Below are 26,240 nucleotides of genomic sequence, written 5' to 3' on the forward strand. Positions count from 1 at the left end.
TAATAACTGTGTTATTATACTTATACAACTACAGGAAGGATACCTTTAACCCAAACTTATTGCAATAGCAGCCGATGTTCTTCTCCTCTGACTCACTCTTTATTTATTTTCACCTCAAAAGTGCTTTGTAAAAAAATAAATAAAAATCATTCTACAGCTATCAACATAAGTGGCAAAAAGAATACAGATTATATTAATGTTCTATTCAGCCGATATATACAACTGAGATAATCCACGGATGGGCCGTATTTTCCTGTAATATCACTAAATGGGACATATGTTACTACAGTGTCTAGACCAAGGATCTCCAACTCTGGTCCCTGTGAGTTACTGTCCTGCAAGTTTTAGATGTTAAAACACAGAAGCTGCTCACGATCCATGGAGGGTTTCACCCCAAATCCAGTGTCCAAAGGCTATACGCTTAGCACAATTATGGGAGGACGACCACTACTGAGCATCAGGACCACTATCCAAAATTAAACATCCAAGCTCCATGATCATCAGGACGATGGCTCAAGAGATGAAGCACTTAGTGAATGTCTCACGCAATAGTCATTGGCGGAGGAAGAGTTGGAGGGGCCACCATGAGAGGAAAAACCCCTGCATGGGATGTACCACTGAAAGATAGCTTAAGTAGTAGATGTGATCAAATGCTACCAATGGCTACAGAGGGGTGGATTAAAGGACAGCGGCTGGATAGCTCAGTTGATATGTGGGAGACCCAAGTTCGAATCCCACAGAGGACAAATATTAACACCTTCCATTTAGGTCTTTAAGCAAGACACTTAACGCTACTGCCTAACCACCTACAAATATAAGATGCTCTGGAAAAAAAAATCAGCTAAATGACAGTAGAACAGTACACTAATCATGGCAGCACAGGAGTAAACCATGAGGACCAGAAAGCCTGAAAGGTGAAGGCAACTGTAGTACCAGTAATCATTGGAGCACTGGGGGCCGTGTCTCCACAGTGGAGAAGTGGCTCTAACACAGAGATCTCCAACTCCAGTCTTCGTGAGCTACTGTCCTGCAGGTTTTAGACGTCTCCTACTATAATACACCTCTGCAAGAGCCTGTTAATGACCCAGTGATTTGAGTCAGGTGTGTTGCATCTGGGAAAAATCCAAAACCTGTAGGACTGTAGCTCACAAGGACTGGAGGTAGAGATCCCTGCTCTAACAGATACCTGGAGAAACATCAGACATCTCCTTCCAGAAGAGTGCAGTCCCAGCTAAGTAACTGCACAGGACCAAGCTTGAGATGAACAGCTACCCACCCCGCCCAGGTGAGATGGGTGGGTAAGGAAAGAGTTTTTTTATATATATATTGGTAATGCAATATCCCCATTTTTGAAGATCATAGCACAAAAAACTATTTTTAAAGATATACATCATTCCATATACTTTTAATTATATATTACTTTTATGCAAGGGAACCCAAAATATCTCTTACTTCTTTTGAATAATGCATTGAGCAAAAGTTAACAAATTAAAAAAGAATAATCAAAATAAACTCTTTAAACTTTGCAGGCTTTATACATTATTACATATTTATATGTTTTATGTATGTCATTGTATTTTCAATGTTTTTGTGGTTTCAATGTAATATGTTGACTTTATGAGCAGTCTTGGGCAGCAGTAGCATTAACATTACTAACATTAACATCACCCAGTGTGCATTACCATGTTACTAGGTTAGGGATGTCCAAGTCAAATCCTCAAGAGCCACTATCCTGCAACTTTTAGATGCATCCCTTCTCCAACACACCTGAATCAAATTAATGGCACATAACCAACGTTAATGTTAATGCCAAGTTTATTTCTATAGCATATTCATACAGCCAAAGCGTCCAAGGTGCTTTACACAAACCAATAAAATATAAAAACATAGAACATACAAAGGTACAACATAAAAACCCCATTAGGGGTTTTTTGTACTCAACCAAAAGGCCAGGGTAAACAAGTGCATCTTAAGCAAAGATTTAAAGGTCTCTGCAGAGCAGAATGACACATGCATGAGGGAATTCAGTGATTTTATTCAGATGTGTTGGAGAAGGGATGTGTCTAAAAGTTGCAGGATGGTAGCTCTTGAGAACTGGACTTGGGCACCCCTATACTAGACAATGTTGTAGGATGAAAAAAGTTCAAAGATACATACATTTATTTTGAATGTTGTCCAATAGCACCCTCTTGTGCACATAACATCAGCTACCTTTAATCCTCCTCTTATGTTGATAATCTATACCAGGGCTATTCAATTCGGTCCTACGAGGGCCACAATCCAGCAGGTTTTCCATGTATCCCTGCTTCAACACACCTGACTCAAATTAAATGGATCTAACAGCCAATCAACTTCTGAACAATGACTAATTAATTTGAGTCAGGTGTGTTGAAGCAGGGATACATGGAAAACCTGCTGGATTGCGGCCCTCGTAGGACCGAATTGAATAGCCCTGATCTATACCTTAACAAACAAGGAGGGATGCAGAGATCTGTTTACTTACTGCTGCTTCTTGTTTCTCCAGTGCGGACAGTAGGACTTGTATTCCCTTTGTGTAGTAGTCCACAGACTCCTGGCTTGTGTGGATTTGTCCCAGGTACATATACTTACTGTGGCCTACATCTGGGCTCAGCTGCACTGCACGCAGAAAAACTTAAGAGACTTGGTCAAGGAGGCTAAAGCCATCATTGTCGCAGCAAGAAATAAAATACCACAGAAATGCTCTAGTGACTGAGCCACTGACAGGCATAGAAAATGAAGGAATAAGAAACACAAAGGATATTTCTTTAGCTTTCTGCGTGTCTCCTAATTCAGAGTAAATGTGACCCTGCATGTCAAGCCCTTGCAGGTTGTTGGGGTCCACATCCAAGGCTCGTTGACAGAATAGACCAGCCATCTCAAAGTCAAGGCTGTCCATGCATTCCTCTGTCTGAACATGACAGAAGCGTTAAGCTGTCAGTTATCACAGTGAAATTATTAATATTGTCATTGATGTAGATATGTTGTCAAAATGACCTTTTCTAGGAGTTGCTGTACGGAGTACTTCTCAGCTGTTTTCTTCTTGGCTTTCTCGTGAATTCTTAGTTTCATCCTTTCATGAGGTGTCAAATCAACAAATCCTCCTTCTGCTAGAATGACATGGGAGTGTAAATTGAGAATAAATTTAGTCTAATTTGGTCTACAATAAAACCACACGTTACTTTGAATTCAAATTATGTGATATTCGGTATATGCAGTTTACTTTATTTTCACAATTAGCGAAATGATAAACCACTGACCCCTGTTTGGACGGTTGTCTTTCTTCTTCGTTTTGTTTTTCTTCTTGCCTTTAGCCTGACCTCCCATACTTAAAAATATTCGTGATTTCAACAGAACTTTTAGCTTAATTAATAAAAAATACTTTTCACACTCCCTAAATTTAGTACACGCGTGGAGTGCACTACTGGAGTCATGCAGTGCGCATGCGGCATGCCGTGAAGGCTCGCTACTACGGAGAAATGTACAGGACAAAATACCAGAGGACTTTGATTTTATATGTGTGTGTGTTGTCTGATTTATGAGCTTCTGTGCTATACGCCTTTGTTTTTAAGCATAGAGTTTAATAATGGAATAATATACAATATTCTAAATTTAAAATGTTCTTCCTCCAGCTGCTGTTACTTTAAGGATGCTTTTAACAAATTAAACTTTACTCCTTTTCGACGGATCCTTAAGACGATTGGCAAGTCTGTAAACCAATTGTATAACGCGTTATTGATGCAGCTGTTGACGCACAGGAACTTTCCTGATTTCAACCAATGAAGAGTTACGTAAATTGTACGCACGCTTTTTTCCCCTTTCTTTTTTTTCGGGGGTGGGGGTGGTCCCATTTTACCATTTGTTGTAAATAAACGAATGACAGAGAAGCGGCTGGTGGTTAAATTCCTACCGAAGTATATACTCAGTACAAAATTCCTCCTATTGCACCGTGTTTTGAGGTAATTAAGGGTTGTAAATATCGAACAAACGACATAACTGAAGACTCATAATATAGCCGTTGCTGTTGTATATGAAGTAATTGAATGACAAAGCAATGAAAGAAACCGCTAGTGGCAATGCTAATGCTAGGTTCTGACATTATCTAGACATCTCAATTCTTACATTCTAAAATTGACAAATAATTTGTTAACATTGTGACATTATAGCAACGTGGACATGAAATAGCTCATCAGTATCTTGTAGTGAATGTTTTGTTAGTTACCATTTGATGTAGCAATTCAACGTTTACGCAGCCGTTAGCTATTTAGCATGATTGCAGACCAAATGGGTATGAGGACATGAACTTGTGGTGGGTTTGAAATAATTTTCTCCTGAAGACTAATCTTATCGTATGTTTCTGTCCCATTGTTGTAGGTTGATGTTGTGACGTTGATGTCATTCATACCTGCCACTGTGGTGTCAGTCTCTACAGTCAAAGCTTGTGGCCAATGCCACAAGCGCAACCCGCCCAGAGAACTGGATTGCCAACATTAAGAGGAGCTGTCAAGTGGGCTTAAGCATAACTCTCTTTTCCCCACCTGGCTGTTGGACTGAAGGGGGATTGCCTGAGGATTTGCCAACTCGTAAATTTAAGATGTCAGAATTAAATAAAGAGATGCTTGATTTAGTTTGGGGGAGACCCTCTGGTGAGGGCGTTTCTGCCTCCATCTTCCGAAGATGGACCCAAGGTATGATTTTATATAACACCATTTGTGTTTTGAGTTAAACAATCAGTACTTCTGCTTCTCTTCCTCTTCTTCAGGATAATCAAAATTTTTCTGTTGAATAATATTCAGTTTTTATTCTTTTTTATTATTATTATTCCCCTCAGGGTTTGTTTTTAGTGAGTATGAGCACACAGCACTGGAGCAGTTCGAAGGAGGGCCATGTGCTGTAATTGCACCTGTCCAGGTATGGTTTTGTTTCACAACCTTGTGGTTTCACCAGAGCATGAAAGTTTCTGAGCATTGTTGGCAGTTTGTTACAACCTAAATATTGATTGATCAAACATTAAAAGTATATATTTTTTTTATTGCTGCCTAACACAATCTTGAGGAAGGCCACAGTGGAGTATTTTCTTTCTATTAGAAGGCTAAATCTATATCTCTTCACAGGCTTTTCTCTTAAAGAACATTCTTTTTAACAGAGAAACTTCTCACTGGAGACAAATGGAAGGTAGATTACATAAAAAAAAAAAACATTGAATCTATTTATTTCTGCTATTTTTTCTATGTGTATTTTATGTAAACTCCTGTTATGTTTGTTTCTGTTAGAAGAAGAGCAGAAGACAGCCCTGTGTTCAACACTCAGCGAAATCCTCGAGTCCGCATGTGCCAGCCCTTCTACAGGGTTCTGCTTGGTAACTTGGGCCAAGGGAAAGTGCCCACACTCTAGTAAACTTGCTAAGACGCAGCCACAACCACAAACGCAGGACATGCCAGAGCCAGAGAGCAGCCGGCCACCACAGGATCAACAACCCAGTGAGATTTAAATGTCACTTTGCTATACAAAATGCATAATCTAAGAAAGAATGCAAGAACAAATATCAGCGCTCATCCATTCACTCAAGCTTTGATAGTGTGGAATTATACTCTGATTATAGTAATTATGTGTTTTCTTGTGCCTAGCTGCTTTGACTACAGAGGATCTTGGCTTTGAGAGATTTCATAGTGTTCTCCAGTAAGTCACTTTTATAATATAACCTCAGATATCACCTTGCATCTTCATACTTATCCTCCCCTGATATAGTCTTGATAGTAAGTAATACAATGGATACTCTGGAAGCATGAAGTGCTTATAAATCCTGGTTTTACAATTGCCAGGATGTGGTATTGGAACAGACAACTGCATATTTCTCAGAAGATTGTATCTGTAGAGAAAAGTGGAAGTGTGTTTGTCTTGTCTGTAAGAATTGGCTCCCATATTGACTTACCTATTTTTCTGCTCACAAATTGATGACTCTGCACTTTTATTGATTGCCTTGTTTAAAAAAATAAAAAAAGAACTACCTTTCTTATACACATAATGTCTATCACATATACACACACACACACGCACACAAAAGTTAAATGAATACAGAGCTGGGTTTGCTTGAGTGATATTGAAATTTCATCACCATTTAAACTGGAGTCAGCAGAAAGCAGTGCTGGTTCACAGTGAAGAAGTGCATGCTAACAAAGATGGACAGCTTCATTAGCAAGGTTTTTAAGGTTTAGCTGAGCAAGGATAAAGCTTTGCACAAAGAGGATCTGATTTATTTATATATTTTGTCCTCAAATGAATTTAATTGATGTCTTCTTTGTTTTAAAGGGCACCCATGCCAGTACAGGTTGAATGCAATAAATGGATTGATCTTGGATGGTCATATAAATAAAATGAAAAATACTTTATTTATCCAAAAGGGAAATGGCAACAAAACTCAATAAATCTGTCTTTTAAGTGTTTTATAAATAATCCTGATGTTTGTCTTCATCCTGCAGCAAGCGAACAGTCCTGTCAGTGTCCGATCTCAGAGAAGAAGTGCTGTCTCATTACCACTCCTGGAGGGGGTGCTGTGGAGTTTTGCTTTTCCTTTACTCTGTCATCCTCACAAAGGTAAAGCAAATGAAGTGCTGGAGAGAGATGGACAGAGATGTAAATGCTGACTGGAAAAACTGAGATTGGTGTCTGATTAGTGGTTTGAAAAAGTGTTAATTAAGTAAAACAGAAAGAAATGTAGCTTGCAAAAGCAAATTAGCCTTTTTATTCAGGGACATTGAATGACTGTGTTTTAGCATTTTAAGTTGCTTTTAAGCTTTAACCGGATGTTCCATTGATGTCTACATATGGAAAGATTAAACAGAAATTTTTGTCCTCTGTGCAGGGCATAGAGAATATTAGGAATGAGATTCAAGACCCAACGGAGCCTCTCATAGACCCTGTGCATGGTCATGGAAGGTATAAAAACATTTTTACCTGATGCCTAAAACAATTAGGCTGACACATGATACTATATATTAAACTTATGTGTATGGTAAAGTGTACATGATAACTACATTCCCTCTGCAAACCCTTTTTAGTCTAAATATCTCTTTCCATCTTTTTGCAGTCAGAGCCTGGTGAACCTCCTTGTGACTGGTCATGCAGTGTCTAATGTCTGGGATGGAGACAGGGAATGTTCTGGCATGAGTAAGACTTGAAACTGAAATTCCGAAACATGAAATTACTGTATTCACACAGTTAAAATCTGCAAATCCGCACAACAGACATATGCTTGTCAGGCCAACAAAACTCTTTTGTGGTCCCAGAGTTAAACCATATTCACTCGAGGGTAATAATTTTTAAATCCCACAGTACTGCACAGAAACTGAATTGTTGCCCGTTTGACATCAACAACAGCCTTATTTTGTTTCTCTTGTTGTCTGTGTTTTATTCCTCGTAGAACTACATGGAATTCACAAACAAGCATCAGTCGGGTTCCTCACCCTTATGGAGTCACTACGCTACTGCAAGGTACACACATACTCTTAAGATAAGTAAGATGTGTAAGTTAATTGTCCAAAAGTTGTTAGTTATGAGTCTGCAGAGGATTTCTGTTTTGTTTTTAAAGCAAAGCTTAAATGTAAATAGAGATGGACAGCTATTATTTAAACTGAGAGGAGTGTTAGGAAGACAAATAAATACAAAAATGTACACTGTGACTTTTAACTCTGGGATTTGGGACATTTCTGGTCTGTGAAAAACAAACTAAAGCGAGACCCCATGTGAAAATATGTGAAAAGAAACAGCCCCAACAGAGTAAGTGTAAACTTCTGCACTTTCTCACTATACTTCGTATTTTCTATCACACATGGAAGATAGTTCAAAAAGACATTTATTAAGATTAATCAGAAAGCTATAAGAATTTGAATTGACACATTTAAGTCAACTTTAAAACAGGAATCCTAAATCATCGCCAGCATCAACAATTCTAAATGGTTGAAATGTGTAAATAAGCAAAGCAAGCTTTTAAAGGTTGATATTAAGACAAAGGTTTCCAAAGTAACTAAAGGGATTTCCATGTTTTTCACATTGTTCGCTTAATTAATTCTGGTGCTGCTTGCTAAAAGTTTAGAGTTTCTGTTTAAAACATTAATGTGTGTCAATTTGCACACATATTTGCAAAAAAATAGTGATTCATAAAGATAATTACTATATATATATATATATATATATATATATATATTATTGTATTATTCTTGTTTTTTTTTAAACATTTCTTTTTTGTTTGCGTTTGTTCCAGGTCGGTACATTCCTCAAGTCTCCAAAGTTCCCTATTTGGATTCTTGGCAGTGAAACTCATCTCTCTGTATTCTTCACCAAGGCAAGTTCAGTACATTCATCCAAAAGAGCCAACACATATTTCACACACCGGCACACACTCTGTAACACAAGCCAGTCTGCACCACAGGTTAGAAAAACCAAAATAAGGAATGTGCTTAACAGATTTTTATATAGTGCAGATCAGATATCAATGTGGGGAACAAAGAGAAACAGAGAGGGAGGGAGAGGAAAAATTGAGCAGATAGTCATATATGGCCAGTTCTCTTTCTTGGCTTTCCCCCTATCAAGCATGAAGGGGAGGGGGGCTCAGTTTCCAAAGATGAACCCAAGAAATACAGGCATACATGCTGTCATCGTTTTTCACTCTTCCCAAGCACAGAAACACACAGCTTTAGTTTCTCAGCCGTCTGCGATCAACTAAACAATGTTTTGTTCATAACGTACGACTGTGATGTAAACACTTGAATTTAGACTCTTGTGAAAGTTTACAATTCTGTCTACCTTTGCTGTTAGTTTATTTCTAACAATATAGATTCATGTTCTGGCACAGGTTTTCTGCTGTATGGTGCTGTCACCTAGAAACAACACTCTTACATCTGATAAGTTGGATTAAACTGGACGATGATGACACCCTTATTGCATGTTAAAAATGCTAAAAGACAAGAGCGGCTTGTGCATGGTCTAAATGGGTGTTCTGAGTCAGTCCAAGACCTTGTGCTATAGCATCTTGGCCTCAGTCGTCACAGTCCTATTAAGAGTTTTTTGCATGTCATGAGCATTATTGGTTAAATTTCATGTTCCAGGACTGCTGGAAAATATTACATACATACACTATATTGCCAAAAGTATTTGCTCACCTGCCTTGACTTTCGTATGAACGTAAGACACATCCCATTCTTAATCAAATGAGTTCAATATTACGTTGGCCCACCCTTTGCAGCTTTAACAGCTTCAACTCTTCTGGGAAGGCTTTCCACAGGTTTAGGAGTGTGTTTATAGGAATTTTTGACCATTCCTCCAGAAGTGCATTTGTGAGGTCAGACACTGATGTTGGATGAGAAGACCTGGCTCTCAGCCTCCGCTCTAATTCATCCCAAAGGTGTTCTATCGGGTTGAGGTCAGGACTCTGTGCAGGCCAATCAAGATCATCCACACCAAACTCACTCATCCATGTCTTTATGGATCTTGCTTTCTGCACTGGTGCAGAGTAATGTTGGAACAGGAAAGGGCCATTCCCAAACTGTTCCCACAAAGTTGGGAGCACAGAATTGTCCAAAATCTCTTGGTATGCTGAAGCATTCAGAGTTCCTTTCACTGGAACTAAGGGGCCAGCCCAGCTCCTGAAAAACAATCTCAAACCATAATCCCTCCTCCATTAATCTTTACACTTGACACAATGTGGTCAGGCAGGTACTGCTCTCCTGGCAACCGCCTTACCCAGACTCTTCCATCAGATGGTGAAGCACGTTTCATCACTCCAGAAAACGCATCTCCACTGAGCCAGAGTCCAGTGGCAGCGTTTTCTGCACCACTGCATCCGACGCTTTGCATTGCTTTTGGTGATGCAGCTGCTCGGCCGTGGGAACCCAACCCATGAAGCTCTCTTCGCACTGTTCTTGTGCTGATCTGAAGCCCACATAAAGTTTGGAGGTCTGTAGCAATCGACCCTGCAGAAAGTTTCCAACCTTTGCTCACTATGCGCCTAAGCTTCTGACCCCGCTCAGTAACTTTGAGTTGCTGTGGTTCCCAGTCGCTTCCACTTTATGATGCCACTGACAGTTGACTGTGGAATATTTAGGAGTGAGGAAACTTGATGACTGGACTTGTTGCACAGGTGGCATCCTATCACAGTAACACACTGGAATTAACAGAGCTCCCGAGAGCGACCTATTCCTATTCCTGTTTGTAGAAACAGTCTGCATGCCTCAGTGCTTGATTTAATTTATTTGGATAGGTGAGTTTTGTCAATATAGTGCACATATACAGTACCAGTTTAACGTTTGGACGCACTTACCTATTAAATTTGAGTGGTTAGGTGTTTCCAACTTTGCGCTGGTACGGCATGTCCAGACTTATTAGTGTTTGCTTGCACATGCAAAAATGCACACAAACGTTGAGCTTTCACTTAAGCATAGGGCTGGGTTTTAAAAAATCGATTTATCGATTTTAATCAGTTTAAAAGGGAAAAAAAACTACAATATTGATTCATAAAACTTGTAGATCGATTTTCTTTTTTTTTTTTTGATGTTTACGGTAAATGTGACCCTATTCTTGCGTGACTAAACGAGGCTCAGCGAGATGTTAGCATATATACACACACAACTGGTTTCCTGTGTTGCCTCTGTCCAAAATCAGCTTCTCTTGCACAGATAATATCACATTCAGATGTTTTCATTCACTAGTGTGGATTCATCTATAAAGTTAAAAAAAAAAAAAAAGTTATCTGAGAATGTCTTTAATATACAACAAAAATAGGTGACATTGCATAATTAGATGTAAATGAATTGATATCGAATCAGATTTAATTGAAATCAAACCAAAATAAGCTGTTGTGAATCGAATCAATTCTGGAAATTATTAACTATACCCAGCCCTACTTAAACAAGCATGTTATGATCTCTATCAGTGACTATTGAACATTACATGGTGCTGTGTTGTAGCTGGCAGTTGTAGTTGTGGTAACTTAGTTCTCCATGCTGTTGGGGGAAAATGGCACCAGAAAAGGAGAAAAAGAAAATCCAAGACAACCATCTCCATAATAAACCCCACCCGTAATACACCATTGATTAAAAGCTCAGTTACATGAATACAGCTTGAGCCTTATGAGCATATGTATCATATGTTGGTTCAGTGATGAGCCAAAGTCGTCATGCCTGCTCCGATGACTTACCAACTGCAGTAACTCCCCTGGTGCTAATGATATGTTCTTATGTACACACATTCCAGAGTGCAGGAAACTTAATCCTGATTAGCAGGAATGATGTTCCAAAATTTTCATCTGGATACATTTGTTCCAGTAAAAACTGGAAACAAACTTCGAGCATGTACATGCTTACGTATTGATTCCCACTTTAGAAGCTACACTGTGTTAGAAGCCATTTGCTCTACAACTTGAAGGCCAAGCTGAAGAGGAAAGTCATGGAGCAAGGATACTTTGCTGGTAGACCTCACACAGTTTGACCTCTAAAGGAAATCTGTTTAGAGCTAATTTGAAACACGTTTTTGAGGCTTTGTGATACAGAAATACACACTACCTGGTTATGTAGCTTTTAGCTGTGATATAGAACCATTCCCACAAAAGCAGCAAACCTGATCCCTGCCTCTGATGTGTCAGTGGCTCCTTCTGTCTGCCACAAGGGATGGGTGTGTATTCCCCCAAGTGGCCATCAGTGTGCGACTTTGGCTTTTAAACCATCGGCTTAATAGCATTTGTGATTTTATCTTATCTTCCTACATAAAGGTAATTTTGGCCATTTTTTATCCCTACCCACAGCACTCAACACTCTGTCGTCTGTATTAATGCATGTATCCATGGGAGGAATAACTAGTGTAACATGGCATGTAGTGGTATTTGTTTTTGGACAAGATGCAAAAATAATGAGAAAAAGAAATACATTGGGGTGTTATTACATTGGTTAGGAAAACTTCTGTCCTTCACCCCGTTCCTTATGAAGTAGATTTCCACTCCAGCTTACAGTAGGTCAGTTGCCCAAGTGAAGGATTCCCCAGCATATCTTGGTCTTCCTCTTCAGATTATTAGTCCCTCATGGGGAGGAAAGAGGGGGAAAGGAAATAGAGGGGAAGGATGCACTTAAAGAGCACTGCAGTGGTCACTCAGGAAAGGGGCTGAAGGGAGGTTGATCCTCCAGTGACATTTCTCATCACTCTTTACTCTGCCCTCACTGAGTGATGAGGTTCACAGGCTGTATCTGGGGAGTTACATCTGTGTTTTTGTGTGTGCATGTGTACAGTAGTTGTGCTCCGGGTCAGTGATTTACTAGAACAGAGAGCAGTCGCTGTGGCGCTCTGTGTCTCTTTAGACTCCGGCTTCTGTCTGCACACACAGGTTATCCTTCAAGGAGACTCCTTCAAAGCAAGAAGTTGTGTGCAGACAGCTAATGTAAGACCGTTTAGTTTAGTGAGGCTATGCTAACATAAACACAGTCAAACTACTGGGTTATAAAAGTAGGAAAGTGTGCTAAGTTATTCCAGTATGGAATACTATGCGCATAATTTGTATGATTTTTTAATACCATTACATATTACATGAAACTCTTTTCTGTTTTTAAAACCAAATCTGTATCTGCCTTTAGGGGTTTCGTTTTTCTAAACAGGATAGCGTTCTATTTTTCATATGATCAGTGGGTGCGGGCCACACTCGGACACAAAATAACCAAGCGGTGTACATTAACGGTCATTAATAATCTGTGACAGGTCAGACCAAAGGCCATTATAGTGGGATGAAAGGCCATCTTTGTCAGTGTGTGCGTGCTGCATTCTTCTTCCTTTTCCCCTGAGTGTTTTTCTGTGTTATAAGACCCATCATTGCGCTATTCATCCACTCTCTGGTGTCTCCTGTCTTTTCAAGCAAGGCGCACTTTTGCTCATCCAAGACAGTTTCATAAATCACCACTTTGTTCTGGCTGTCACACTAGGAGCACATACACAAACTTGTAGAAACTCCACTGTCATTATGTACCAGGAGACACTTTTTTCTTTTTTTTTCATTGTTTTTTTTTCTTGTGATTTCTTGGGACACATTAGTTAAGCTGAACTAAACAAACACATTCAAAACTGCATATTGTCTGTTTAACAAGCTAGTGCACACAGACCCTCTCTTCAATCTGTCATGTAGTGAGGCTCTCTGTACCTGCTGAGAACAAGGCAGGAGACACTCTACAAGACCACTGCTTTGTTGTTTTGAAACTGATCTCTTTAGACATACTCTGTGACCACTCAGTGCCTCTCAGCACATATAATAGCTCTTTGGATGTATTGGAAGGAGCAAAGGCGTAATTCTAGTAAAGTACTGTGCCTACCTGTCTTAAAGTACCTACCTGCATGTTGAGATAAAGGCTTGAATGGCAGCAGAAAGAATGAACAAAACTTTAAGGGTGGGAGGGAAGGAAATACTTCAAAACTGAAGTACCTGCTTAGCACAGGAAAAGGTAGGTAAAGAGGGCAAGAGAAAGAATGAAAGAAGACGACAGCCTAAAAGAGTGAGTTTTCAGCGTGAGCGCTCCTCTTAGTTTGGAAAATAGAAAACAACAAAATATCAGAAGACAGAGGTGAAGATTTAAGCTAGGCAGTCCAGCATGACATAAGTGATGAAGAGGGTTACATGGTTGTCAGACTAGCTTTTGTACTTTATCTGGGCGAGCATGCAGGAAATCTGGCCTGATAATAGCAGAAGAAGAACACAAACTGGATTGTGCTGTATGTATATTACACTGTAACACGCGTATGAATCTGTCATTTAGCAAAAAAGGCACATTTGAAAATGTTAATGAAAGTATGTTTGAAATTGTAGGTGAAGATATGTTTGGTTTCAATACATGTATTGTTGTTTTGGTCAAAGTACATGTTCCACATTACATTGTGTATATAAGTCCATGGGGTAGTGTGTATATGTGTGTTGTTCTTGCTTTACTCCTTTAGGTTAGCTTGTTGTTACGCTGTTGTACAGGTCAAGGGTTTGTGCACAAAGGTCAGACTGCAGAGTTTGGAATGTGCTCCTTGATTTCATTAGTCACACTTAAAAAGAGCTGGTATTGATGCAGCAGTACATGTGTGTGTGTCACTGAACTGTGTGTTTGCGTGAGCACTCCAGAGAATATAATTCACTACTCTAATGTAAGCAAACACTTGTCAACAGGGGATGCAATATAATTGTTGCACAGATCCAGTGATAATAATTTTTCGAGGGAAGGGAAGAAATGCCGAAGCACACAAATACACACTCAAACACCTCCCTGCAGCATGTTTTAGCTCCATGACTTATTTTCCAACTCAGCAGCATCTTGCTGAAGCCTCTAATAAAACACAGATCAAAGTCAAGCAAGCAGACCTATCATCGCACACACACTGACAAACACAATAACATAATTTGTGCTGCCATTACGTGTCTGTGTGCATGTGCATGCCCTTAATAGTCATGAGTCACTGTCTTTTGTTGTTTTTTATTCTTTTTCAGTGTGCACATATTGGTGTTTTTAAACTAGCTGTAATGGCATGTTTTGCTCAGTCTACTGATAGCCACTTAGTCTGCTGGTACCGTGACTGGCATGGTGTTTTTCTAAGTTGTCATGGTAATTTACAACAAATGGGTCCATCCCGTTGACTGTGCTCTACCTCATAAGAGTCACTGGACTGCTGGCTAGAGCCTGACAATAATTAAACTTCTCACAGCTTTTCAGAGACTCATATTTTATTAATTAAGAAATAATAGATAATTACATTTTATCCAAACAGTTTGTGTTTCTTGACTCATCAGCTGCTGAGAAAAATTTTTAGCGCTTAATTCCACCATGAACCCTTGTCCACCTTCCTAAGTGAAACACAGACGTATCTAGCTAATGACAAATACACTGTCAGATTTATGGAGCCTGTAATGTTAACATATCAGGCCCCTCTACACTCTGTGACAGAAGAGTATGTGAGTGCTTGTCCACTGGTGTGCGACTGTTTTTCTTTGCATTCAAACAGCCTGCAGCTGGGAGTCATCTCATCTCGATGTGTACCCCCGAACATCCTACTTTCCTAGCATAAGCCCCAAGTACAGTAATAAGTGGCCGGTGAAACCCAAGCAGCCTGTGTGAATCTGAGGCTAAAGCTTTAATAAAGAGGCCAGCAAAAGGAGATGAGCAGGGTTTATTTGTTCGCTGAAAACATTGTCTGTCCAGCGATTTGTTGTCATAAAAATTCTCCATTACATTCTCCAATACATTTTTCCAAAAAGCCAAACTTTATTACCTCCACCCAGTGGGATGTCACTACTTGCAGTGGCTGCAATTCTCAGGTTTTAGTTTGAATATATTGTAGCGTTTAGTTACAATATATTCAAATATACTCAAATTGTCCAACTTTTTAATAGTAATTTTCTCAAATATTGTAGTTATAACAGTTCAGTGAGAGTTATGAAATGCTAATTTACATTGTTGTCCTGTTATTATAGGCATCACCCACTTGTATATCAGTATGCTCAACTCTTTATTTCTTCATGTTCTGCCAACACAGCTTTCTTTAAACTTTACCAACAAACACTGCAGAGCTTATCACAAATCACAGTCTATGTTTGTAAGGCTCAATTTCCTGACTGCGTGTTTGGAGTGAAAACAAGCTGTCTAACTTTATCCGCTGATCAGTTAATAACCCACTAGACTCTGCTGATTGCTGCGGCCCCTTAGATTGCACACTCACACACATAATAAAGTATGTCCCTAATGTACATTAGGCTTGCATCATGCGGCCACCACGATGTGTGTCATATTTATTAATGCCTTATTACCTGTAAGCTGTCAGTAGGTCTCGATGACTGGCTGTGCTTTGATGGTTGTTCTATTTCATTGTTGATAAAGCTACATTCTCCAGCGATACAAGTTTTCCTGTCTTCCATTCACTATCTCTGTCTCATCTCTTTACACTATGATCTTTTTTTAATAAAAAATCTTTTCAATTTGTCATGAAATTTCTAATTTCTTCCCTCTTCTCCTCCTTTCTGTGGGTTTTTTTTTTCCTTCTGTCTTCAACTTTCCTGGTTGTCGTTCAATAGGAGATGTTGCTGGTAGGTCCAGAGTCTCCATCAGAACAGGCAAGGAGGGTCTTCCAGTCATTTGATCCTGAAGGTAAAGAAACAAGTATTTGTCTCATATCTACTGTACACATAATCAGTGTTTTCCACTCTCCGCTCTTATTTTATTCATTTATTTGTCAGATATAGAACAATAAATATATAAACATTCTGGCTCACAGATGTTCTTGAGGCCAAATGTTTACAAAGCTAGACTTATAAACAGAGAACAATATCCTACTCCTGCTTTCTTTCTTTCCTACTAGTTGCAGATGCGTTTGTAACCTCCACTGCCCTTCTTGCCTCTTCAAGGGTCTGTCTCTCATCTCTTTGTTGTTGTTGTTTGAGTTAGTGAGATCAGCTCCTCTAACAGCTGAGTCAACCATCCTCCTCCTTCCCTTTCTTCCTCATTTTCTCTCTGTTCTTGCCGCTTCCAGGTGACTGGGGTAAAAGGCAATGGGAAGGACATGGGAGTGACACAGTTTTTTGTGTTTACTTTATATCTGCATTTTGCCTTTGAGCATTAGAAAATGCTGTTTGAATTTAAAAGAAAAAGTTGAAACAAGTATTTGCTCTCATTTAAAGTAGTTAATTTCTTTTGGGAAAAAAAGAGTTGATGTACATATAATGACATTTAAGTGTGTTTTTTTTTCCCCAAAACTGTATTGACACTTGAACAATAATTAATTTAATTTCCCAGCTTTGGGATCAATACAAGTATCTATCTATTGATCTCTCTCTCTCTGTCTTTCTGTCTCTCTTAGTCTTGTCTTGTCATCCCACACTTGCTTTCATAAAAAGAAAAAACTAACAGCCACCTGTGAGATGTGATGTATTTACGTCTGTGTCTGTGTTTTTTTTTGTTTGTTTTGTTTTGTTTGTTTTTTTTTGCATTATTAATGAGAGAATAATTAGAAATTCAGTTTAAAAATTTTGTGTTTTCCTGGAAGTTTTAATTGAAGTTGATTCAGAGTATTACTGTGTTTACAGAGTCAAACAAGTGTGTTTTCATAGCCAAGGTACTTTTGTTCTTTGAGGCTGGAAATATAGAGCTCCACCATTCATAAGTATGTAGCTTCATCGGCAAAATGAGACGTAATTTTCTCACAAAGCATACTATTATTCTGAGTAAATTGATGAAAAATGGTGCTTAAAGACACACACGTGGTGCCACCATGTTGTTTCATTTGCACTGGACAGGATTGTGGCTCCATTTGACATTTTTCCAACTCTGCACTACAGATTGTGCATTAAAGCCTTTTTTCCACTGTATATTATTTGATTCTGGACCCTGCAACGCTTGTTGGTCGTATTATAGAAAAATGCCACATGGGCCATTTTAATCAGTCATCTGTTTGTAGAGTTGTAGATGTGCTCTTTTAAGGATTGTGTCATGTCCTGCAATTCGCTAAAACATACACCTAATACATGCATCAGCAGTACTTTATCCTCATACAGATTATTGGCAATGTGTTTTGATTTTGTACATGTGCAAGTCTCGTTTTTACAACCTCTGTCAAGTGAAGGTCTCAGACACTGTGATCTTTAGTATCCCCCAGGTTAAGAAGATATAGAACACTTTTACTCACATGATTGATCATATGAACAATTTCAAGAGAGAATTGTTTCTCCCTTTTGAGAAGAAACATAGCCAGCAGTTGCTGGCATGAAAGAACTATGTCAGTACTCTTAATTAAAACGTCCATAGGTCCTTTTTCAATTTTAATACCAGACTTGGTCAACACAACCTGCTTTTTATGTCTTTTCCTTCAAGGGTTTTTTTCCACTTAGCAAAATTTTCACATTCTGGCCTGAAGGGACATGTTGTGATTTGTACAGATCATTTTGGCTAGGTTCACACTGCAGGCTGAAGTGACCCAAATTTGATTTTTTTGGCCCCTATGCAAGCTGTATCTGATCTTTTCATGACAGTCTGAACGACACAGATCCAATTTTTTTTCAAATGCGACCCAGGCCACTTGGATATGTGGTCCTAAATCCGGTACGTATCTTATCTTTTGCCATGCAACTTCAGTCTGAACTGCCAGGTCGCATTAATCCGACCTACACATCATACACATCATTGTTTATAAACTCTTATCTGTAAAGGCGCTCACATCACTCTCCCATCACTCCTGACTGCGACTCCTTACCCACACGTTTCTCTGTATAGATGTTGCTGCCACTGCTCCACAAAATGCCATGGCCAAATATCTGGCTCTCCTCTTTTGCAATCTCCTCCTTAAAATGACGCCATCGATAATGTGCTGGCTACGGTTGGATAATAAGTTAAAAATTGTAACATAAGCTCCACTGTTACTGTCCATGTTTACTTCCGCAAACACAAAGACGTCACCCGCACACTCACTGTCACGTCGTCATGTCTTCTACGCATGCAGGACACTTTTGGTGCGCATAAGGTTTATACAGGAGATCACATACAAGTCGCATTTAATTGGAAATGTGAACGGACTCTCAAAAAAATCAGATTTCACAAAAAAATCCGAATTGAGCATTATGCCCTGCAGTATGAACCTTGCCTTAGTTTCCGATGCCACATTACCATGAGATAAGTCCAACCAGTGAGAGCAGTCCTCCCTGCTCAAAAAACCCAACAGATATGTAAACATAAATGTCATCTGTTGTTTCCTTGTTTTTAATTTTTCTTCCTTTTACACAGAATACCACTCCAGCTATCATCTGCCAGCACATTCTGCTTACCATATGGACAATATTTTCTCATGCACGCTAGTGCACACAAACTCATGCTTTGGTTACAGTTGGTGTACCCACTGACCTGAATGCACATGTATACACACATGAAAGGAGAACATACTGTCCACAGCAAACATATCCATGCACAATAAAAATGAGTGGTGTATAAAAGGGCCATAAATCTGTCTGTCACATGTAGAATCAGCACAGCTCTGTATGTTGTGGAAAAAGGGTGCCACATGCATTCACATACTGCAGTGACTCACAAGACCCACTCAGAAACCCACAATCTCAGATATTCAATATTAGTTTATGTCCTTGGGTTGTATTGAATGCTTGCTCTGCTTGCTGTCACACTGTAAGTTGTCGCTCTTAGAGAAAAACATCTGGTTTTGGAAAGAGAAAAAAAGAGTTGCTTGTGAGGAAACATGCAGAGCACTTGTCAGTTAATCTTTTTCACAACACACTTGGGGTTTCTGTTTGTATCTAAACAACAGACCACACAGACTCACATGCTAATGTTTTAGTGACACAAACTTGTAAGAGCCCAGCCAGACAGAATTGGGGAAAAAAACACGTGTTAGCATTTAAAGCTGCTCCTCTCAGGTAAAGCAATCACCCCCGCCATGGAATGTAGGTCAAAGAGAATAGACAACGTATGTTTGTATGAAGTTGTGTCAGATGAATTCATTGCTCTGGGCCGATGATGTAAATGGTTCTTGTGCCATATGTGCGTGGGTGAAGGATTTTCCTGGTTTCCAGTTAAAGCCTATGCTTTGTGTCTAGGCTGAACCAGCCTTTGCTTATGTCTCTTTTTGTCCACCTCTCTTTTTCTAGATAATGGCTTCATCCCAGAGTCTCTGTTGGAGGATGTGATGAAAGCTCTTGACCTTGTCTCAGAGCCTGAGTAGTAAGTGCTCGCATGTTCAAGACATTATGTATGTGTGTGTGTGTGGGGGTGGATGTGTGGGTGGGTGCATGTCGCACCTGTAGAGCTTCTAAAGTTCTACCTCTCTAAGTCAAGGCCAGGCCAGGTCAGCAACCCTCTGCTCATGTTTCACTACCAGGCTACTATAAAGAGGGACCAGAGAGAGCCCACTATAAAAGCAGAGGAAGAAAGAGGAAAAAAGTTAGAAACAGACTTAGAGGGAGATTATTAAGCGCCGGAAGAAAGGCTGAGAGACGGAAGAAATGCTTACAAGTGCCGCTTCAAACTGAAGCACGTTATCCTCTGGGAAACTATGAGCCCTAATATTGCAGCCATGAGCCTTGCCAAGTAACAAGACCACTGATCTGGTCTGCAGACCCCCAGATGGCCAATACATCACAACAAAACAGAGCAAACTTTGAGGGGGGCACGGAGTCTAATTCCTTCCCACACAACAAGAGTTTTTGTGGGGTTTCCTACATGTTATAAAATCTTTTTTGGTGTGTAGGGTAAATGATTTAACATGAGTATCTAGAAGGTCCATATCAAAGATGGATTGAAATGATGCTCAAGTAAGTTTCTAGTATCTCAGTCATAACTTATGAAATGTCAGTCAGATGGTACTATTTGGGCTAAACTTTTTGGACTGTGGTTAAACACTCAAATGTTTAAAAGAAGTATCTATTGTAAAGGTTTTAACAATACGGTTTTGGCCATTTCAGCTATTTTTTTTTCTTTCCAGATTAATTATCTTAAATTTGAATACGTAAGCGATCTAATAAATCAAACATTAAGATGAAAACAAATTTTCAAAGCGTTATTGACAAAAGTCTTTGCTAGCCCATCATTCCATCATGTCATTCTTACAGAAGGCACTTTATTAGTTACATTTGCCAGACACTTTATTAGGTACATATTGACATGATAGCATCACACAGTTGCTGCAGTTTTGTCAGCTGCACATCCATGATGAGAATCTTGTGTTCCAAAATATTCCAAAGGTGCTCTAGTGCAGTGGTTCCCAACCTGAGGTCTGGGTCCCCCAAAGAGCACAGGGGTCCTCAAGACTTTGAACATTCAGAGCCATTGTGATTAATGTCCACACATTGTCCCTGTTTAAGAAAGTATGGCTATATGCTATTAATTTAACTTTGGCTTTATTGAAGGACAGGTCTCAGCCAGAATTTATTATTTATGGTGAGAATCTCACTTTTGAAAGCATAAAACCAAGCATGGTTTCAGCACAGGTTGGGGCACAGGGTCCATGGCTTTTTAGTATTTGAATGAAAGGGGTCCTCAAGGATAATAAGTTAGGAACCACTGCTCTAGTGGATTGAGATCTGATGACTTATCCTGCTGGAAGTAGCCATCAGAGATGGTAGACTGGTCATGAAGGGATGGACATGGTCAGCAACAATTTTAAGGGAGGCTGTGGTGTTTAAACAATCCTTAATTGGGGCCCAAAGGGTGTCAAAAAATACCCCCAACACCATCACACCACCACCACAGACTTGAACTGTTGAAACAAAGTTGGATGGATCAATGCTTTCATGTTGTTTACGCCAAGTTATGATCCTACCATCTAAATGTTGCAGCTGAAATTTAGACTCATCCAACCTGGCAGAGCTTTTACAATCTTCTACTGCTAAATTTTTGTGCACCTGTGTGAATTCTGACCTCAGTTCCCTGTTTTTAGCTGACAGGAGTGGCATGTGATGTGGTCCTCTGCTGCTGTGGCCCATCTGCTTCAAGGTTCCATGTGTTGTGCATTCAGAGGCCATGCCACATTCAAAGTCACTTAAATCTCCTTTCCCCAGTTTGATGCTCGGTTTGAACTTCAGCAAGTCGCCTTGACCACATCTATATGCCTAAATGCATTAAGTTTCTGCCGTGTGATTGGCTGATTAGCTATTTGTGTTAACAAGAATTCAAACGGGTGTACCTAGTATTGTCGCCTTTGAGTGTATATGACAAATATCAGCTGACTGCAACAAATGACTCTGGCATGCTCAGTGAAGTGATTTTTCACACAGCATCATGTCACATCCTGTTTTTAAATGTCAAGCAGCATCGAAATAACAAACCAGCCATGAACAACCGCTTCCATTGATCCACAGCAACTCACAAGACTTACTTGTTCATGGTAATTAAATACTGTATTGATTCCTTCGATGACTTTTTTATATCACATTTCCTCCTCGGTGTGAACAGAGAGCATACAAAGTTTTGCTTATCCACTTTCAGCAGGTCCAATGTCAAGTCTGTGTACCACCTTCCTCATGTGCTTTTATTATAATCGAAAGATGAAGCTATGATTGTTCTCTTTCCTCCTTGTCTGGGTATAACACTCTCTTCACTCTTTACTGCCATAAAAGGTCAATCTGACCAGATTTATTTTTTTTTTTTATCAGGATTGAGTAACACAAACACTGATCTAACAAGCAGGAATGTCTGGACAGAGATTAAATTTAGTTGTACCAAGGTATTCATGAAAACATGCGCGCACTGGCAAAAACATGCATCATAATTCCAGTCTGAGTAATGAAGTGATGGGAAGTTTGGCTTTGCCTTCATACACAAATCTTGTTTATTTTTTTGTGTGTGTGCCACACTCATGGTTCCTTCCTACTGCAACCCTTTTTTTAGTATGGTTGATGTTTCTGCCTCTCTTTTTCCCTCTCTCTCTTTGTGTTAACTTCATCTCTCTGTTTCTGCATCTGCACCTTCTCAGTGTCAATCTGGTGAAGAGTAAACTAGATCCAGAAAGCTTGGGTATAATACTTCTGGGCCCATTCCTGTTGGAGTTTTTCCCTGATCAGGTATGTGTGCGTCATGAGATTAACTTCCACTTCTAAGATGCACACAGTATATGACACATACGTTCCATCAGACATACAATCCATATTACTGTTAAAACATATGGAGGAAGAGCTGCGTTCACACACATAATCTCTGATTTCCAAGCATTTGAGGGGTATTATTTAATCAAATTAAAGGTTTTTGTGCCTAAAACATTCCTGTGGTGTCTCATGAAATGCATGTGCGTTCACAATCGTATGACTTTACTTTCTGAGAAGTTAAGAAGGAGCAATAAGATGCATTTATGAGGCAGAGCGAGTGAGGAATATGGAAAGGAAGAGACAGAGGGGAACTGTGTTAAAGTGATCAGGGCTTTAGGGACTCACCAGAGGAATGGCCCCGAGCCGCAAAGAAATTACACTACCATTAGCCAACTGGACACACACACATTCAGACACACGTGGGACTGGGGCTAGGGTTAGGGTTTCATATACAGGCATATAAACACAAGAAGCTGGACACACTCTCAGACAGCACACCCTGTTAGCCCTCTGCACCTTCAAGCCAATTTCATGAGAAGTGTTTTGGCTCACTGTCATTGTTTGAGCATTTTTGTAGTGTTGGCTGCTTTGTGGTAATTGGAGTTGGGCTTTGTAATGCACAAATTTAAAGTAAAGCTTTGGTTGCTTGGTTGCTTTGCAAATGTTCAACTTCTTTCAATCTCTACCACCATCTCTGTGACAACCATCTGCTCAGAGCCTCTGAGATGTTTTTGACTCTCCTTCTTGACTATGTTTCAGGATTCAGGAATCCCAGACTCATTTCCCGTCTACCACTACAATGGACTTAAACAGTCCAACCACAAAGAGAGGGTAAGATGCTCTTTGATATGAGGCTTTTTTTTTCACTGTAACTAATGGTGTTCCTTCCTTTTAATCCTCACTGCCTTTCTCCCAATTACTTCTCTTCTTTTCCTGTCATCATTCATACACACTTGCACTCACATACAGCTGGAGGCAGCCGGCCACTCCAGAATAAACAGTAGCTGTTGCGAGCCTAATAGCATGTCCAACCATCCCAAGACCCTGTCTAAGCCTCTGATTTCTCCAAAGCCACTTTGACATGGAGGCAACTGTCAGCAGCCTGGTCCTGATAAATGGTGAAACACAAGCCCAATGAACCGGCTCAGTCTGATGGATGATTGTCAGTGGATGTTGTTGGTGGCTGTGCACAAACCTGGTACTCAGGAATATCAATTTCCTCATCTGTCAACTCTGTCTAGTCTGTAAACCATTTTTTTCTCCTGTACCACTACCTGAAGTTGTAGGAATGGCACAACATACTTGCCCACACACAAGCACACTAACACACACATGGTAGCAAGGCACCTATAAAGTTATGATGGCAGTTCCATTCCCATGGCTGCTGATGGAAAAAACAGGCGTTCTGACAGCAGTCCCATACATCTGGTGTGTGTATATGCATCTTTGAGAGAACCTGCTGCGTAGATGCATCCATTCCTGTGCATTTCATCTATGACCCTTCAGAGGAAGTGCCTGCAAAGAACTGAAGTGCATAAATGTCTGTGTCTGGTTATTCTGTGTCTTGAGGCTATGTGTTTGTGTTCTCAGGTTGAGTATGTGGAGGGGACAGCTGTGGTGCTAGGTTTTGAGGATCCGATGGTTCGGACTGATGACACTCCAGTGAAGCGTTGCCTACAGACCAAGTGGCCCTACATCGAGTTGCTGTGGACCACCAACCGCTCTCCATCACTCAACTAGCACTGACACTCTATGTGTTTGTGTGTGTGTGTGTCTATGTATGTGGATGGACCACTGCTGCCCCACCACACATCCCTTTTCAAATCCCCTCCCTCGCACTGACCACTAAAGGTCAGCGGACTGCAAAGACTGAAACACACAACAGCAATGAATGAAAACAAGAAGAACACAAACATTGTCATGGACCAATCAATCAAACCTGAAATCCATCCTTTTCTTTCACTCACACATTCCACACAAACTCACCTCTGCAGTCATCTGTTCACCACAGCTTGTAATTGACACACAGGATGTTTATGGTGTGATAACTTAAAGAAAAAAATGAATGATTGTTTATTTTTACAGCTCTGCTTTGTGCCAACAACCTCTGCTACAGTTTGGTACTAGACAGCTGTTATGAAACAAACTAGTTTGGTTCAACAAGCGTGTCACCAAATCACACACTGAACCACATGTAGAGCCAGTCGACTGTGAGACACTACTGTTAACCCAGCTGCCGGACTGTTTGAGGGAAAACCTACCAAAGCCTTCCACAAATGAGAACACACGGACAGATTCACACACATACACACAACACGCTGACAGTTACTTCCACTGCTGAGAGTTTACAGTGTAAAAGGGACCAACCCAGATGCAGAGATCCTGAGATCTGAATTGGAGGTTTTCAGTGTTTAACTAAGATGAAGTTGGTTTAGGTGCTCTGTGTGTGCTTTGTGCACTACACTAGGATGTTGGCCAAGTGCTTGTATTTATTATCACACTCAAAGGTTCTGGAATAAACACTTCTTTGTTCAGACATTGTGTCATTTCACAGCTTTGAAATCATAGACTTCCTCCTTCTGTGTCTTCCTTTCATGAATATCATATCTTGACCCAGTGTGGGACAAGGTTTCAGATGTCTGATGTGTTTCCAGCCTCATTACTAAATCAAAAACTGATGACGTGTATCCCTGAGAGAATCTAAACCAGTAATTTACTAAATCCCCAAGACACCGATGGGAACTGTAGTACCTCTAAAGTAAACAGAAAGTAATCCTCCTAAGACAGAAAGTGGTGTCTGTTGAACACCAGAATTTCCCTAAAGCAGACAAATGAGCATCTGTACTTTCACCTCATATCAGCGTTTTGCAAGGCAACAAAAACACATTGGCACATTTTGAATATCCATAGTTTTCAGGGTCACAACTTAAAACATGCAGCAGGTTTTTGAGGCATCTCAGTCCTGATCTGCATGCATGCTTAGAATGCCGGTCTCTGCATCTCTGCACAACAGTTGTAATATTGCCCAAGTGTGTTTCTAATGGAGAAAGGATGTTAATCTGACTGGCAGCTTAACAGACTCATAATGAGTTTGTAAAGAAAGAAGGTAGAGCAACTGCACAGTGTGAAAGATATAAGCCACTACTGTTCACATGCGGTAATCAATCCAGAATGACCTGCAATAAATCTCTGATCAGACCACATTGGCAGTGTGACAGGATGTAACCTGAACAGCATGTGTGTATTCCTGGTAATGCAGTAACTGAGAATTTTATTGGATGTAAGACAGCGGAGAAAATGATTACAGATGGAAGGTTGCACACAGACTGAAAGTCAGTTGCAGTAAATCGCTGGGTACCTGTCACGGTGTCATAACACTGCATTACAGCAAAAACAAGGCAAAGGCAGTGTCCTGTCTCATCCCCCTATCTTCCTCTTCAGCTCCCCCCTTTTTTTTGTTTGAAACTGTAACTAAAAGAAGCACCTCTGTGCTGCTCATGTTTTGCTGAGATTTTTTCCCCCTCCACTTTGTCCATGTTAGATTTACAAAGAAACTGTTGAAAAAGGCCAGAGCCTCTCCTGTACTCTGTTCCCTCCATCCTAATCACAGACACACTTCACTGCTGCAGAAAAATGTTCAGCAAGATGT

At 40.0% G+C, this 26,240-nt stretch overlaps 2 protein-coding genes across 3 annotated transcripts in view; one reads left to right on the plus strand and one right to left on the minus strand.

Annotated features, from left to right (window-relative positions):
- si:dkey-12j5.1 (probable assembly chaperone of rpl4) overlaps positions 1-3,495 on the minus strand; it is a 30,419-nt gene extending 26,924 nt beyond the window's left edge. The window contains exons 1-4 of one of the 2 annotated variants that reach the window (XM_041988211.1): positions 3,279-3,495; positions 3,016-3,125; positions 2,783-2,929; positions 2,504-2,653 (exon numbers count right to left, since the gene is read on the minus strand). In XM_041988211.1, the coding sequence (XP_041844145.1) occupies positions 2,504-2,653; positions 2,783-2,929; positions 3,016-3,125; positions 3,279-3,345 (474 nt within the window). In that variant the 5' untranslated portion in view covers positions 3,346-3,495. Of the gene's footprint in view, positions 1-2,503; positions 2,654-2,782; positions 2,930-3,015; positions 3,129-3,278 lie in introns of both variants that reach the window. The other variant, XM_041988210.1, reaches the window with a different exon arrangement.
- Positions 3,496-3,861: 366 nt separating this feature from the next.
- On the plus strand, positions 3,862-25,125 carry mindy3 (MINDY lysine 48 deubiquitinase 3). Its single transcript, XM_041988577.1, has 16 exons — positions 3,862-3,977; positions 4,393-4,706; positions 4,850-4,929; positions 5,133-5,193; positions 5,292-5,498; positions 5,646-5,697; positions 6,498-6,612; positions 6,881-6,954; positions 7,106-7,185; positions 7,439-7,509; positions 8,279-8,359; positions 16,091-16,163; positions 19,661-19,733; positions 22,483-22,570; positions 23,351-23,422; positions 24,182-25,125. Exons 2-16 carry the CDS (start codon positions 4,613-4,615, stop codon positions 24,329-24,331), a joined length of 1,371 nt encoding a protein of 456 aa, XP_041844511.1. The 5' UTR covers positions 3,862-3,977; positions 4,393-4,612; the 3' UTR covers positions 24,332-25,125.
- Positions 25,126-26,240: the final 1,115 nt, after the last annotated feature.

Source organism: Melanotaenia boesemani, chromosome 6 (genome assembly GCF_017639745.1).
Source record: "Melanotaenia boesemani isolate fMelBoe1 chromosome 6, fMelBoe1.pri, whole genome shotgun sequence".
NCBI lineage: Eukaryota > Metazoa > Chordata > Actinopteri > Atheriniformes > Melanotaeniidae > Melanotaenia > Melanotaenia boesemani.